Here is a 15,652-nt window from a genome sequence, read left to right as displayed (position 1 = left end):
ACAGAAACAGCGACGTGAGCTGAGAACCAAGGGGGGCCTGACCTCGCTGGGGCCCAGCAGAGAGATGCTGGGTATGGAAGCCCAGGCCTGTTCATGGGGCACCAGTCTGTTCTCCACCAGCCTGTACACACAGTTGGACTCCACCACACCGCGCTCAAACAGCTCGTCCTCCTCCGGTGCACCCGCTCCTGGAGAGCCATACAGTATTGCCAAAATGTACATTTAATAAAATGACAATCATAAAACTTAAATCTACTTTCTGAGCAATAAATGAGGAGGTTCTAGGACCAAGAATACAGTTTGAACTCTGACCTCTGTACTGAGTCCTTCCTCCTAGGAGGCTCCAGAAGTCTGCGGCCAGGCTGCTGTCAGAGTTCAAGCCTTCTTCCAGATGAAGGACCTGGGACGCCTGACAGCCGAGGTCCCTCTGGCTCTGGATGAACGAAGCCAGCTCCGAAGCCTGGACAAAAAAACACACTCAATCTTGAATACCACTTAAAAGTATGTGTGTGTGCAGGGTTTGAGAGTTACAGAGTACCTGGAACAATGTTACACATTTTAAATCCAAAAGGATTTCACTGTATTCGGTTACATTGTGTAAAAAAAAAAAGTATATTTTTGTATATTTATTTGTGAAAAATTAGAGGATCATGTCTGGGAATAATCTGAAGCTGAAAGAAGACAGTCAGATGTAGGTCTGAACACTGAAATATTATAACACTTGCAATATGGCCAAGTGTGATATTCAAAATGCAGAAGCTGCAGTTTTCTTAAGGCAAACTATAAGATGAATGTGTGAAAAAATATCATTATAAAGTAAGATGCTCTGGCCAACAAACTGAACTCTCCAGATGTAAGAAAACATGTCTGTTTGGTACAGACTGCAGCAAAAACCACATCATTATCATTTTAACATGAACAATTAAGTTATGAACCAAAAAATGTCAAATATCTGAGTGTTTTTTTTTTTTATTTTATTTATTTATTTATTTTTTTTACCTAGACTTTTATAAAATGTGGCATGGTACAAAATAGATATAACCCTGACATAAACAACTTTAAGTTTCAATGGCAAAGAAATCTCAAAGTAACTAAAGGCAGCCAGAGAACTTTACTGAGTTTGGGTAATCTCTTGGATTACAACACTGATTACAAATCTGATCAGCTCATCAACTACAGTGGAATACAATTTGAAAGTAACCTGCCCAGGTGTGTGTGTGTGTGTGTGTGTGTGTGTGTGTGTGTGTGTGTGTGTGTTGTTTTGATTGTGTGACAGCATTATGCATCTTGAGCGCCATCAAGCACCACCCATTTGGACGGCATAACACCCAGAGAGAGTGTACCTTGGCTTTCTCTTGGACGTTGGCAAACTCTCCGCTCCACAGGATGCAGAGGTCCGGAGCGACCAGCAGGAAGCAGTCTCCGCTGTTCAGCGACCGCACTGAGGGCTCCACCAGACGCACCTGGACATGCCGCCTACCTGTCACCAGAGGTACCAGTTAGTAGAAATTCAAGAACACACAGATGCAGGGACTCGCGCGCGCGCACACACACACACACAGACAAAACCCCTCTCTCTTCTGACCTTTGATGTGAATGAGCATGAGGCTGCTGAAGGGTGACTTGTTTGTCGCTACATCTGAGGAGGTGATGCTACTGAAGTCTTCAGATCTGCTGAGCAGCGAGTCGACTGTGTGGGAATTCTTCGACTCTGGAGGGAGGAAAAGATTTAAGAAGAGATGAATGAGCAACAAAGAGGCAGAAAACGTGAAAAAAAGTGGGAAGGAGCCACAAGGACAGTGGGAAATATTCTGACTAACTATTCTCTGCTTGGATCCTGTTGCTTTCCTCGGCAGCTATGTGGATTCTCTCCCCCATGTAGTCCTGCCTGATGTCTTCCCTGGCTGCCAGAGCCCGCAGAGGGTTCCTGGAGCCCTGGGTCCGACGGGACGGACGCACGGCCCGCCGGTGCTCTGCTACTGCTGAGGTCAGACTGCAGCACAGACAGATGTTACAGTACAGATGTTACTGCACAGACAGTTCAAGGTCCCAGCACGAAAGCCTGACTGACAGAATGGCATTGCCAAAAAATTGTAATCTATTTTAGTGTCAGCTGTCTTGACAGTGTTTCTATAACAAGTGGTGGAGAACATTTTTAATAGCAAGGGCAATAAAGATATTAATCAGCATACTTGTGGGTCATAGGCTACAGTAAAGAAGTTAAGAAAAGGCAACATAACAACAAAAACTGACCCTATTCCTTTGAGTATGTGCATGTGTATGTGTCCTTATTCTCTGTGTATGTGCAATAAAGTGTATCCAGATACATGAATGGTGATTGTTTCAGATTTTTTCATTTTTTTCAATAATGAATTAATTACGTTATGTTTTCCGAAATTGTAGTGTGGCTGTAATAACCCTAAAGGTGTGTCATAAATCCTGGGCGCTGGTGTGAGGTTCCCCACCCCAGCTCTATAATCAGTGATAAATAAAAATAAAAGGGTAAATAAAGAAGACAGGAAACTAATGAGCGCCTGTCAGTGATCAGCATAAGGAAAGCAACAGTCTAAACAAAAATGAATGAAGCTGCCAAATCCTGACAGGCTCCTGTTCTATAACTGACATCTGTTTTATACCAAGTAAGATGATGTGAAATATTAATTTATCTAATAAAGGTTTATATCAGTGTAAAGCAGGCAGGGGAACTCCACATCTGCAAATGAAAAGCTGGGCAGGCTGAGTGTGGGTGGATTTTAGATATTTATCATATAAAAACCTGCTCACACGCTGTAGGACAACCTCTTGAGAAACTTTGGGAATCAACCGAGCATAATAACATCCTGGGGCTGGGCAACAACATTTTCTCTAACCTCAACCATGTTCTGAACATTTAATACAGCTACCATCAAATCTTAAATACAGGGATCCACGTTTCAGTAGGATCAGATTTAAGGACTCTTTCATGTACCAGTCAATCCTAAAGTTAAATGAGGAGCGCAGTCGCCTTCAGTGTAATGTTATGTAAATGTATGCATCTTTTTTCCCGTCCTAATTTCTTTTTTGCTACTTGCTGTTACTAATGTGTGCTGCACATCGTCGTAAGTCATCGTCATATAGCTGTAGCGCCACATAATAATCACATAATGAGAGCTAAAAACAGACTCACATGGGCGTGTTGGTCTGGCAGAGGACGTTCAGGTCCTGCTCGCACTCGACGGCAGCAACGTCACCGGAGGGAGGAGGAGCGCGGGACAAGGGAGGGCACTGCTCCCTGTAGAAACAGCCATCCAGCGTGTTGGAGTCATCCACCGGCATCGCCTCCCTCCCCTCCTGTGCAGCCACGGTTAGTGAGGCACTCTGGCCGTGCGCTGGGGTGGAAAATGCAGATAAATATATAATCAACTCGACTCAAGATTTAATATGACAAGGACAAACCTAAAAAGTAACTAAATGCATTTACTCTGGTTATTCCGTTTTTTTGGTTAGCTGCATTTTTTGAGTATTTGTTTTATTGTACATTTACTTGAACAGTCAGCCGAGATGATGCATTTCTGTTTATTTTGTTGGTGTTTTTTTCTTTTTTTTTTAATTTCCAAATTTCTAATTAAAGGTGCACCATGTGGAATTGCAGAGGGTTGATTGAAATAAGATCCTTTTAAAATTAAAACCTCGCACTTTTAGAACTCCATGGAAAAGGTCGCATCTAACAAATGTTTCTAAAAAGTAATTGTCCATGTGTCCATATGTTATTGACACTTGTTAATGTAATTCCGTTGGCATAGAGAAACACATTGTTGAGCATTTTTAGGAACGGACTCCAGTCTGTCCAGCTTTTCGACTTACCTTCCATCTCCATCGCAGGCTGCACGGAGGTTTCTGTTGGACAGACAACAGAGGGACAGGTGTGCAAACAGGAAACAAGAACCTGAACGTGGAGCTGGTGCTCTATGAACTGACGCTGTGCTGACCTTCGTATTTGCATGCTGGGGCTGCAGTGGAGTTGGTCGTCATGTGGGACGTGTCATCTCTGTCTGATTCTGGAGAGCCCAGACCTAATCGGTAAACACAGATGAAGACAGAGGGACAACAAGGGTTAGAGAGGCAGACAGAAAAGAGGCAATGATACGGATAATGTGAGAATGAATGAGAATGAGTGAATGAGTGAGCGAGTGAGTGAGAGAGTGAAGTCTCACCTCTCTTGGCCATGTGTCCAGCCACATCAGACTGGGCTGAGTCCTCCCTGGTCTCCCCCTGCTCTTCCCTCTCCTGCTGTGCATTCATTTGCTCTGCCACCACTGAGTGACACTGCTCCTCCTCAGCTGCCTTAGCCTGTGCAACCAGACAAACAGGTCCATTGGGATATATGGGATATATGGGATCGTCTGTGCTGTACGTATTTATAGATTTAAATAGATCCAAATTCAAAATGCATGCCGAATCACATCACCTTCTGTCTCCACTGAGGCTGAGACTGGGTTTGGGTAGGAGAGGAGACTTCCTGTGCCTCAAATGACATGTTAGTCTGAGGATGGAGAGAAGACAGAATGAGAGGGTGACAGAGAATGAATAAGGTTGTGGTAACAGATGTATTAGGAGAGCTAAGAGAAGGAGCATGGCGTTACAGGGAACAGCAAACTAGACACACTCTGAAGTCGATGGGATTCTACACTCATCGGGAAGAGTGAAAATTCACACATCGCCTCTGTGAAAATCACAACTGCCAGAATCTGTATAAGTGCAGCAAGACACGTCTTTTCAACTCTTTCACGGCACACCAGACAACGCAGACCAGACATGAGAGTTAATCTCTGAGGGCACTTTGCACGGGCCCAGATGTGTGCACAGCACTCTCACATTTACCTGATTGAAACACATGATATACTGAGGTGTACTGCTAGAATAGACAGAGGCAAAGACTGGCTCCTGGGAGGGAAGAGGAAGTACAGAGGAGAGGACGGGTAAAGCTACTGCAGAGCACTCCTGCAACAGTTGCTGAAAATGAAAATTTTGACAATTGTGATTTTAAAAATGTGGGCTGATGTTAGGTGGAGGCAGCAGAGGTCTTGTGGCTTACCCAGCACTGAGGCTTGACGTTCTCATCATGACGGATTTCATTCTCTCCCTACAGAGGGCAGTATCGGGGAAACAGGGAGAGAGATTATGAAAAGGATAAGGGAGAAGGGTCTGGATTTCAATATGAATATAAAAATAAAACAATAAACAAACAGCCCAAACTGATAAGCATGAATAGAGACACACACAGATACACACACACTACTGTCAACACGGTGCAGCTGAGAGCGGAGGGTCACGAGGCGGTCGGCACAGACGACAAACTAACCGCTTTAATGGCCGACCTATTTACATTCCACGTCATTCTCAACCCCGGTCCATTCCATCTCAGTAAATTATCGCTAATTACACTGCACATATTCCTGAGTAACATTAGTCTGATCTCAAGACATTTAACACATACCAAAAGCAGTGTGCAGTTGCTAGGAGATCCTATATCTGGTTACAGTGGAATGACAAAAACTCCAAACTAACCACTGGGGCCTTGTAGCTCCGGCTTTCACCGGCAATCACAACCAGCAAGAGCAACAGCATGGAAACAGTCCAACAGATTACAAGTATAAGTGGTATTATTTGGAGGATATTTTTGCTTGTTTTAAGAGAATTTCAGAAAACAGAATTTGCCTTAACCCTATAAAGCCATTTGTATCATATATGATACACATTTTCAATTCCGTTTTTCATTTTCAGTTTAATCAATACTTGACCAAAATACTGTTGTATACCTTTGGACACTTCCCCTGTTCACCCTGGGACATACCATTGGCACTTCAAGTACATATCATGTATCATACACCAGAAAGGTCGTGTAATAACATATTTTTTGAATTTATATATAAATATATATATATATATATATATATATATATATATATATATATACATATTATTATAGGACTAAATAAAGGGTTCAATTTTCTGCCAATTCTTTCATAGTTCAGGCTTTATAGGGTTAAGTAGCTCTAAGGTTTTTTTTTTTTTTTTTTTTTTGTCCCATGCATATTCTGTATCGGCTGGTTGCACTGCTTCACCAAATCAAAAATGGAAAAATATCCAAATGTGTTGTGGATCATTTTCTACACATTTCCCTGTAATTCAGCAGGACACGTTTGGTATCTTAAGAAACTTTGGGGTCTAAACTGCAATATAAAATAACATTATGTGGGTTTGAACAAAGCATAGCATGCATTTGTGCTGACAAACTCTTGAGGAGGTAAAGCTGAAGAGGTTTTTAATATGTGACTCAATAAGCTGTTATGACAGACGTTCTTTGCAGTGAGGACCCTCCTGCTTTACTGTGGACTCTCGGTGCTGACCACCAATTTTTATCCGTCCCTCTCTGCTGACAGTCTGAACCCCACCGACCCCCAAACCAGACTCTCAGAGGATTAGAGATTATGGAGGTGGAAATCCATGTCCTTTGCAAACTACCACCCCCTCCAGTCAAGGGGTAAAACCTCCCACCCAGCGACCTTTGAGTCTGCAGCTGTGATTTTCGGGCTAAGACTGGATTTAGTCGACTCAGATGAGATTCTGATTGAACATATTGATCAAAGACATTAAACAGAAGCAGTGTCAATAAACAAATAACTACCAAACTGCTCTGACAAGCCATGAGTAATGCTTTAATCTGTCTGTGACGGTGTGATGTACAGGACGGTATCTCTGTCTCTTACCTTATTATTGATGGTGTTTTCTGCCTCCTGCAGGTGAGTGCTGCCATCTACCAGGGTCACCTGAACGCGTCCCGGACGTGCAGTTTCTCTCTGCATCCTCCTCTCACTCTCCTCTTTATCCTCTTGACTCCTGGACAGATCAGGAGGCAAATGCTCGATCACATGTGACAATATTGCAATTTAAGGGTTTGACTGATACTGTTTTCTGAAGGCCATAACTTATACTGAAGAACTTTAATGCCAATAGTTTGTGATTAATGTTTGTGATTTATCACAGTGTGAGTCATGTGTGTTTAAAAGTGGTGTTTGTGAAATGCTTTTATCGTCCTATATCGCCATCCTTTTATCTGGTCACTATGACCAAGTGTTAGCAGAAGATCCTGCCTGTGCTCTGGATGTAACACAGTTTTTGTATTGTTAATGTCTTTTCAAAGGTCTGCAGAGTGATACTTTGATGAGTGCAATAATATAGATACAATCACCACATGCAAGGCTACTATCCTGTTTTTTTCCCTTTTTTGATATAGTTTTGATGCCCAAAAATTCAGAAAAAAATTAAATCCCCCTCAGAATCTGATTCTTTTCAAGATGGATGAGCCTGAAACTAGATTTAGACCATGAGGAACTGCAAATCTCTGTATTAAGGCAGTCATAATCTCCATAATTCATGCAAAATGTGTTAGAATCAATCAATTTCCAATTTTTTAAGTAATTTGTTGTGTTTATGTATTTAAATTGCAGCACTCAGTCCAAGACAAATTTCCTCAAGGGGACAGGTATAGCATATTGTATCATATAAATATTTGCCAGTCAGTCTAACACGGTTCCAGTTATTTACCGGTCTCTCTCAGTAGTTTCTGAGTTTGGCTCTAGTGGAGAACCAGGCTGCTCCTGCGGCTCAGCCTGGGGCCTCTCCTCCTGAGGGGCCTCCTGCTCTGATGAGGCTCTCACTGGGACAGAGGCAACCGTCTCCCTCCTGGTTCGACCCCGCTGCCTCCAGGGAGCAGCAGACAGTGGGCCTCCATCTGCCTCTGAGGACCCACGTCTCTCTCTCCGTGGTGGAGGAATGATTTCCGGCCTCTCGGTCTCCTCCGTCTTCTCCTGGACGCCTGCGTCTCCCCAACCTCCACCGTTGTGCTCCTGGCTGAGCGGCGCCTCCGTCTGGCTGCCGTCCACGCCGCTCCACTCCGGGCCTCCAGACCGGCTTTTCTTGAGGATTCCTCTGATGCCTGGCTCTGATTCCCAGCGCTGCAGGCCCGACTGGGCAGGGCTAGCCTCCCCTGGCCCGGGACAGGTTTCAGGTCGTGGCTGGGTGAGGCGTACCTCGCTGGGTTTTAGGTTGACAGACAGGGCCTGCTGCCTATCGGACAAGTGAGGGGACAGACAAAATGCAGGAAGCTGTACAGGGCCTTTCTGGAGCTGAGAGGAAAGAAAAGGGAGAGATAGTGAAAAGTAATCAGTTAAAATGCACTTGTATCATGGCAAAACATCATTTAGAAGCACATCATTTAATCAAAAAGGGTCACTCAGTTTTGTGCAATATAAATACAGTTTGGCTTGACTTTGTGTCGTTGGCTCTCCTTACTCACCAGGCTGACCTCCTCCACAGTGATGGGCTGTGTGCGGTAGCGAGCCCCCTTCTGTCTTCGTCTTTCCGGCGGGGCGTCAGGATGGTCGCCGCCCTGGCTGCTCCCCGGCAGGGACAGCTTGTTGAAGAGGGCCAGCTTCTCGCTCATGCTCAGCTTGCAGTTCTCGTCGTCTTCCACCGGCTCAGCCTGCACCGCCTGGGCCTCAGCTGGTGGCGCTGGCTGGGGGGCGCTGCCAGGCCAGGGTGACAGGAGAAGATATGATATGAAGCACAGGGGTTGTCAAATAATTAAATAAATGGTGGCGGCCACATGGAAGTTATTGTGATTGACTGGAACACAGTGGGGGAGCTTTTGAATGCACGGTGGTAAATCAGAGTTTTACAATCCTGTCAGTGGGTTTCAATTATAGGCATGAAAGAGTTGCTGGAATTATCCAAGCTCAAAAAAGTCTGTGGGGCAGATGTCTCAGGTGCTGTCACAAATTCAGTTTTCTGTAAAACTAAAAATCTCTATGTAAAATGCTTCATTTTGTGTATGGTCTCCTAGCATTAAAGTAACAATTCACCCAACAAGTAAATATTTAGGATGTAAAGACATATTTTTTTGCATCACTCAGAAACAACTCTAGTGGCTTCCCAGCTTTTTGGCCATTGATCATATTCACTGCATGTTTTTGTATGTAACTAATAGATTAATTGAACATAACCTGTAATTATTTTTTCTTTGTCCTGAGTATTGTAGCACTTGTGATGATCAGTGATAAAACAATTTCCCATTGTGGGACTGGTAAAGTACTACGTCTCCTTCCATCTGGCCATTAGGGTTCCACACAGCCCACCTGATGGCCACCATTTCCTCACAGGTGATTGGCTGAGTGAGAAAGCGATGCTCGTTGCCACGGCGCACCCTGCGCTCATGACAGCCGCTCCCGGAGCGAGGCTTCAGGAAGGCAGATGCCTCTGGGGCAGCAGTCTTCTCCAGCTCCTGCAGAGGAGACATAAATATTGATACATGACATCAGACTATTAGATGTGGCTCAGCGAGGCCTTTGCCACAGGTGTACCCCGACATACAGGTCAAATAGCAGATTCAATCGACTGGCTCAACCTGCCAAGCAAGTAATGAGGGAGATCACAAAAATGGCAGTGAAAACTCCTGTAACGTCACTCTATTTGTATGGATAGACGGAGGGCTCGGATAGCTGGGGAATAAAGCAGCGAGCTGTAAGGTGGAGCTTTTTGGCTACTGACAGTAGGGATAGAATGCCAACCCTGCAGGTCACAGTGTAACCCGAGCCACGTCGGCTTCAATTTCCTCCCTGCCTGCCTCCACAGACCAGCAGGCTAATTATAACACCGCTTCCATGGTTGTTAATGGCAATACACTGCCTGGCACATTTTCACCTGGTTTAGACAGATGCTTCTGGCTGAAACTGTGCAGGAAGTGAAATGTTTCTGAAAGAGGTGGACGATGCAATTGTTTGGGAAATCGAAGACAGCAGGGCGAGATTGCATTTCAAAGCCAACATGAAGGAAAACCCACAGGCTCTCTCATCGTCTGTACAGAGCCAGACACTTCAAAGGGCTTCAGAAAAAAAAGACGACAATATTAATGTAGATGACGAATGTTGAGGTTTGAGGTTTGCTTGGTCTGTTTTGAGTGTGCGTTTTTCACACTGTAAGTTTAGTCTTGCTTTTAATAGGTGCTGATGCACTGTACCATCAAATTAAAGTGTGGGTGTGAGTGCAGCACCTGTTTGACCATTCATATTCCTCAGCGTGATCGGGTTCTGTTCTGCGTGGTCAGCTCTGGCTCACCATACGTCTCAGACTGTAAGGTGAGCAGCTGAGGTGAGAACAGACAGTGCTCTCTCTCTCTCTCTCTCTCTCTCTCTCTCTCTCTCTCTCTCTCTCTCTCTCTCTCTCTCCCTCTCCCCCCTCTCACTCACTCTCTGTCATTCTGGCTGATTCATATATTTCCCTACAACTTATCGCCAACCCAGGTCGTAAGCCTTTAATCCTGTTAAAGATATCACATCGGGATACTTTTGCAACATAGGCGTTTTAATTTCCAGTTGTTAAGGTGTGCTCAGTGGGTTCATCAAGCAGCTAGCACAAAGAAAAAGTTGAGATTAGATTTCTCAGATGGGCCAAAAAACAACCAAAGCACTGCAAAGTGCAGGAAACTATATTATTACAACCTTAAATACACTTTTTTCACAGCACTGTGGGCTATGCAGAAAGCACAAAAAAACACAGAGGCTTAAATATACATGCAGATCACTTGTGTTGCAAAGTATTTCGAGTTAAGTGCTTGTCCTCAGGCAGCAGCGGTCTTCAAGAATCTGACACCCTCACACAAACCAAACTTCAGAAACACACAGCGATAACTGTTGTGACAGGGAATGAATGCAGTGTCATATTTAATGGGAAAGTGGGCGTTGGACACGGGGTCAGCCCCGGGTTCTGCACAGGTCAGTTTTTAGTATCAGGCATTAAGACAGGACGGAGAAATGGAAACAGGTCATGGCCGGCTATGGAAAAGGATCCTGTTTCAGTGCTGAGGCTAACAATAGACTATATATAAAAAAATAGACTAACACAGACTTACTTTAAACAAAGACATCTTGGCTGCCACACTCATCTTGGCTCTGTCATCTGTTTTCACATCAGCTGTGAAGAGAGGGCATAAATTATAATTTCACACACAAAAAAATGCAGTAGCGCATGATAGCAAAATTTTTGTGTGCTTTAAAGAATGGCTTAGTTACAATCAAGACTTCTTGGAAATCTTGGCTGTGGCTGATGAGATGGTCAGTTGCGCCATTTGGCCTCTAGCAAACTGTGTCTCAAGCCAAATCTAAAAATGACTTTGGCAGCTATGGAGTTACATTTGGTGGTGAAACTCCCATCCCTCTTAACTGTGGCCACTCGACAAAGTTATCCAAAGTTGGTATATTACACAGTAACATAACAACTTTGGAGAGCACTTTTCATCCCTATAGATCTTTACATATTCACGGCTCATGGTGCCGCTGCATACATACAGCTCAGCCTAATCGCGGCAGGCTAAGGAGCCGGGGCTGGAGATAACTGGAGCATAGAGCAAAGAAGCTTTCTGTCAGTCATCAGGACACAATGAGACAGATCCCTGAGACTGATCCCTTCGTGTGAGGCCATATCTCGCACCTGGCACATGCTTTGTCACATGGCACCACACTGCTATCGCTCATCTGGCAGAGCTAAGCTACCAGGCTGGCAAGAGCAAAACTCATCCCTGCAAAGGTGATTGGGAAGAGGTCCTGAAGAAAAGCTATGTCTGACACACGCACGAAATGTGAGCTGGTTTTATAAAAAAAAAAAAAAAAAAAAAAAATCCATTAATATTCATCTAAAACGTTACATATCATAAATTTGAGTGCATAAGTAATTTTTTATGATAGGTCATATATGTGATGATCATAGTAAAATGGATAGGGTAACTTAAAAAAAAAATGACTGTCTGGAATTAACAGCCCTAAAAACAATTTTTAAAAAACCTAGATTTGCACACTTGTTTCTGTAGTTGTTGTCTAATAGTTGTCTACAATTATAGTAAGTTGATCTTTGTAAAGAAGTGCTTGTAATCTTTTTATGGTGGGGTTGTGGGAGGGAGTGACTTTAAAACCCTGTACTGCTAGAAGGATTTTATGATCCATAAATCTATCACCACTGAGGAGATTTAATAGTGGGCTTGTAGTTGGAGTCTAAAAATAAAGCCTCTCATTTATTTGATGAGCGATAAAAAGGTTTATGGAAGCAGCTCTGTTAGTTGGACACACTCTCCTTTTCTTTTTTTAACCGCACTAAATAAGCACCGAGCAGCCGCCCAAACAAAGATAATGAAAATGTAAATGATCCGAGAAAACCTCTGAGGGGAAGTGTGAAAATGACTTCAAATCTAGATCGTTAGAGAGAGGGATGGTGTTGTCAGAATAAATTTGGCGAGAATGATGTGTGAGGAGTGGGTTTGGAGTGCATTCTCCTTCAGTTTGTTTGTAATAATGACAAAGTCGATGGCAGCAGCCTGTTACTCGCCCTCTTATCTCACACTATTTGTAGATACAAGAGCCATGATATGTAACTCTCTCCCTCTCACTGTCTTCCAAATGATTATGAGTGCGTATGAGTGCCATAAGCTCTACTTTGTCATTATGTTGAACATTATCTGGCGTCAGTGGTGACCTGTATTGTGGTAATGTGACCCTGCCTCTCTCTCTCTCTTTCTCTCTCTGACACTGCACACAGGGCCAGCGCACCCGTCCAGCAGACAATAGATCAGCTGTTTGTCCCCAAACACAATAACAAACCACGTGATCCAAACCAGGTTGGCAGTTTACCTTTTGAGTTCTCCTCTTCCTCTGTGTTTAACAGCCTAGAAGAGAGAGAGAGAGGCGACAAATCATGAGGTCACAGTGTGAGACATGAAGTCACAGCAGGAAGATGACGTGGACTTTATGCTTTTTTGCTCGTTTACATCCTCCCTCGGTTCCTGTGGTAGTGACAAAACAGGTCTTTGTGCTATCCCGCTCACATAATCATATAAGATACCGAGTCACATTTGCATGCTCAGTTAAAGCAACGCTGATCATCATGGAAAGCCTCCAGGAGTGCAAACACATGCAAACCACACCACCCATGAGATCAGCTCCTAAATGACTCCAAATTAGATGTTGTGTTTTATAAAGGAGAGAAAATGACAAGCAAAAATCATTTCATAGCATTCAGGACCAACGTTCCCTCTAAACTGATAGATTAGTGACCTATGGAAGGACCACAACAGAAATAAGTCTGAGCAAACTGTGTAGTCATAATCTAAACTGTGTCTAATAACTGATCTTATCACACCAACCAAAAATATCTTGTCAGTCATCAACAGTTGCACCAATGTGTTCCAGAAATTCTGTTTACATAAACTGGTTAGGGAAGTTTTGCAGGCAAATGATATTGAGAGCCGGGTCATACTTTCAGGTTCACATAACACTTTGGTCACCACCTTATCAAAAATAAAGATTTTCAGTCAAAGTATATTCACTGTGCAACCAAATCAACGGAAACTGATTTTCATCCACGGTCACAAAGGGCTGTCATGCAATTTAATATCACCATGCAGTACTTTAAAAAAAAAAAAAACAACAAAAAAAAACATGCCAGCAGAACACTGCAAAAGAAACAGGAACACTGCAAACAACTTCTGCCCTGAGAATGACCAGCGTGCCCCAGGCCAGACCCAGGCTTCAACCTTGCATGCTGTGTTCACCCTGACCACAGCACACGGTCCCTACCCGCTGCTCTCCTGCATCTCATTGGCCGTGATCGGCTGTGTCCTGAAGCGCTCGCCAGTCTTGCGACCCCCACCTGACCCACCGGGGAGGTAGCGCCGGGTTCGTCGCCGACCGCCCTCAGAGCCCGGCTTCACAGCCAGGTCGAGAGAGGATGCGGCACGCCCAGCGTCGGGGCCACTAATCCGCACAGACGAGAGTAGAAGGAGAGGGAAGAATATGTTGAGGCAAAAAAAAAAAAAAAAAACAGAGAGTCCCACAGAGATGCACAGTCTGACAACGATAGTCCAGATCAAACCCACACACATGCAGGTGACCCTACACTTTTTCAGGCTGCGCTCCACTCCCGGTCTGCTGCAGAAGGGCACTTCTCAACTGGCCCACCGACACCCGAGTGCGGAGCTGGGGGGCATCGAGTCCAGGAGAGTCATGGGGCATGACAGGCCCCCCCCCACTCAGCATGCTGGCAGAGTCCGGGCAACCCTGCCTGGAGGGGGCGGGAGTGAGGGGAAGCAGGTGAGGATGCAGGAGTGGGGAATGCAGGGTGAGGAGCACTCTCAGAGAAAAAAGTACATTGCTACACCTTTTCATCGAATATTGCAAAAAGTGAGTGTACAGCCACAACGGCTAAAGGTGTAATGATGTGCATTTTTTCACTGAGAGCAAAGAGCTGGCCAACGCCTGTCTGAGTGAAAGGGCTGTAACCACATGAGGAGACAGAGCGTCAAGCTGGGACAGTACCAACCAAACTGCATGGAAGGAATCAGGCTGGTCTTAGCCCTGCTTTAAAACACCCTGCTGGGACCCACTGATTTAGACCTCTCAGTTTTAATTAGTAACAAAGGTCGTACAGCAACTGGTGAACTCAAGGAAGTGGTGCCGCCGAAAGGTCGCTGCTGAGGACAAGACCTCGGTCAAATAATATTTGGAAAGTCTTCACGTTTGATTTAACCTGCTTGGAGTGCTAGACGGTGGGATGTGTCTCGTCAAATCTCAAGTTTTTATAAATATTCTTGTGATGGTCTTAAATCTCTGGTTCTAGTCAGTTCTGGTACGCACTTCAAGAAAGGTTAAAACAAACTATTCGAAACACTTTTTGATCCAAATCTGGTGAGGATCTAATTACAACAGGCACATACATACATACACATTCAGCATACATAGTCAACTCGGCAAATTTATAACATCACATGTACATACAGAGTACATTGTAGGGGTGTACATGCATTTCTTGCTCTGAGAGTGGATGTGTCATTCAGGTTATGAAGCGGGCATCCTGCTTCAGTGGCCCATTACACCTCAAGAGGGTTCAGCTCTAACTTCCAGCATCCCAGGACAATCCCCCTCCGCACCCACTCTCCACACACCAGACAGACCTACAGTCACCTGCTCATCACCCAATAATCTGTCTCAGCCACAACAGGCTAACAAGAAGGCTTTACACTTGTTCCTTTTAACCCTAAAATGGGATACAGGAGATTATCTGCATTGATCAATTAATATGACCCCTTCACTGACCTCGTTCCCTCAAGAGAAGACTCACCTTCTCAGACATGCGGACTCTGCAAGAGCGTCTGCCTCAAAGCCATTTGTAACCCTGCGTGTCCTGCCGTTGACCCCTTCGCCGAGGGCCGGTGTGCCGTCTGAGTTCAGCGTCCCTTTGTGGGTGTGGGCAGCTGGGTCGCTCGCCTCCCTCCCATCCCTCCTCACACACTTGGAAGGCAGCTCCTCCAGGTTGCCATAGCGCTCAGCCAGCTCCCGTCTCCTTTCAGCCTTATAGCGGGCGATCCGCTCGGATCTGGGCTCCAGGACTGGGTTCTCCATGGTTTCCATGTTCCTCAGAAGGTCTCTGCTGACTGTCTGCTCCTCTGACAATGACAAGGCATTTAGGAATGGGAAGCAGATGGGCTGCTCTTTCTCCACTTTTCAGCTAAAACACAAAGCAGTGGAGCAAAGCTTTCTCCTGGTAAACTCGGCAGGTTCCAGTGGATCAG

General features: G+C 44.7%; 1 protein-coding gene across 1 annotated transcript in view; it reads right to left on the bottom strand.

Annotated features, from left to right (window-relative positions):
• svilc (supervillin c) overlaps positions 1 to 15,652 on the bottom strand; it is a 23,207-nt gene extending 7,555 nt beyond the window's left edge. Inside the window, exons 1-18 of the mRNA XM_030057048.1 lie at positions 15,202 to 15,652; positions 12,717 to 12,751; positions 10,949 to 11,010; positions 9,177 to 9,322; positions 8,339 to 8,567; positions 7,588 to 8,168; positions 6,750 to 6,879; positions 5,075 to 5,122; positions 4,448 to 4,522; positions 4,194 to 4,329; positions 3,969 to 4,052; positions 3,844 to 3,876; positions 3,167 to 3,368; positions 1,821 to 1,993; positions 1,586 to 1,711; positions 1,344 to 1,480; positions 313 to 460; positions 43 to 188 (exon numbers count right to left, since the gene is read on the bottom strand). Of these exons, the coding sequence (XP_029912908.1) occupies positions 43 to 188; positions 313 to 460; positions 1,344 to 1,480; positions 1,586 to 1,711; positions 1,821 to 1,993; positions 3,167 to 3,368; positions 3,844 to 3,876; positions 3,969 to 4,052; positions 4,194 to 4,329; positions 4,448 to 4,522; positions 5,075 to 5,122; positions 6,750 to 6,879; positions 7,588 to 8,168; positions 8,339 to 8,567; positions 9,177 to 9,322; positions 10,949 to 11,010; positions 12,717 to 12,751; positions 15,202 to 15,491 (2,781 nt within the window). The 5' untranslated portion in view covers positions 15,492 to 15,652. The remainder of the gene's footprint in view (positions 1 to 42; positions 189 to 312; positions 461 to 1,343; positions 1,481 to 1,585; positions 1,712 to 1,820; positions 1,994 to 3,166; positions 3,369 to 3,843; positions 3,877 to 3,968; positions 4,053 to 4,193; positions 4,330 to 4,447; positions 4,523 to 5,074; positions 5,123 to 6,749; positions 6,880 to 7,587; positions 8,169 to 8,338; positions 8,568 to 9,176; positions 9,323 to 10,948; positions 11,011 to 12,716; positions 12,752 to 15,201) is intronic.

The sequence above is a fragment of the Myripristis murdjan genome, chromosome 8, assembly GCF_902150065.1.
Source record: "Myripristis murdjan chromosome 8, fMyrMur1.1, whole genome shotgun sequence".
NCBI lineage: Eukaryota > Metazoa > Chordata > Actinopteri > Holocentriformes > Holocentridae > Myripristis > Myripristis murdjan.
Note: the sequence above shows the minus strand (reverse complement) of the source record. Positions and strands in the feature narration are given on the sequence as shown.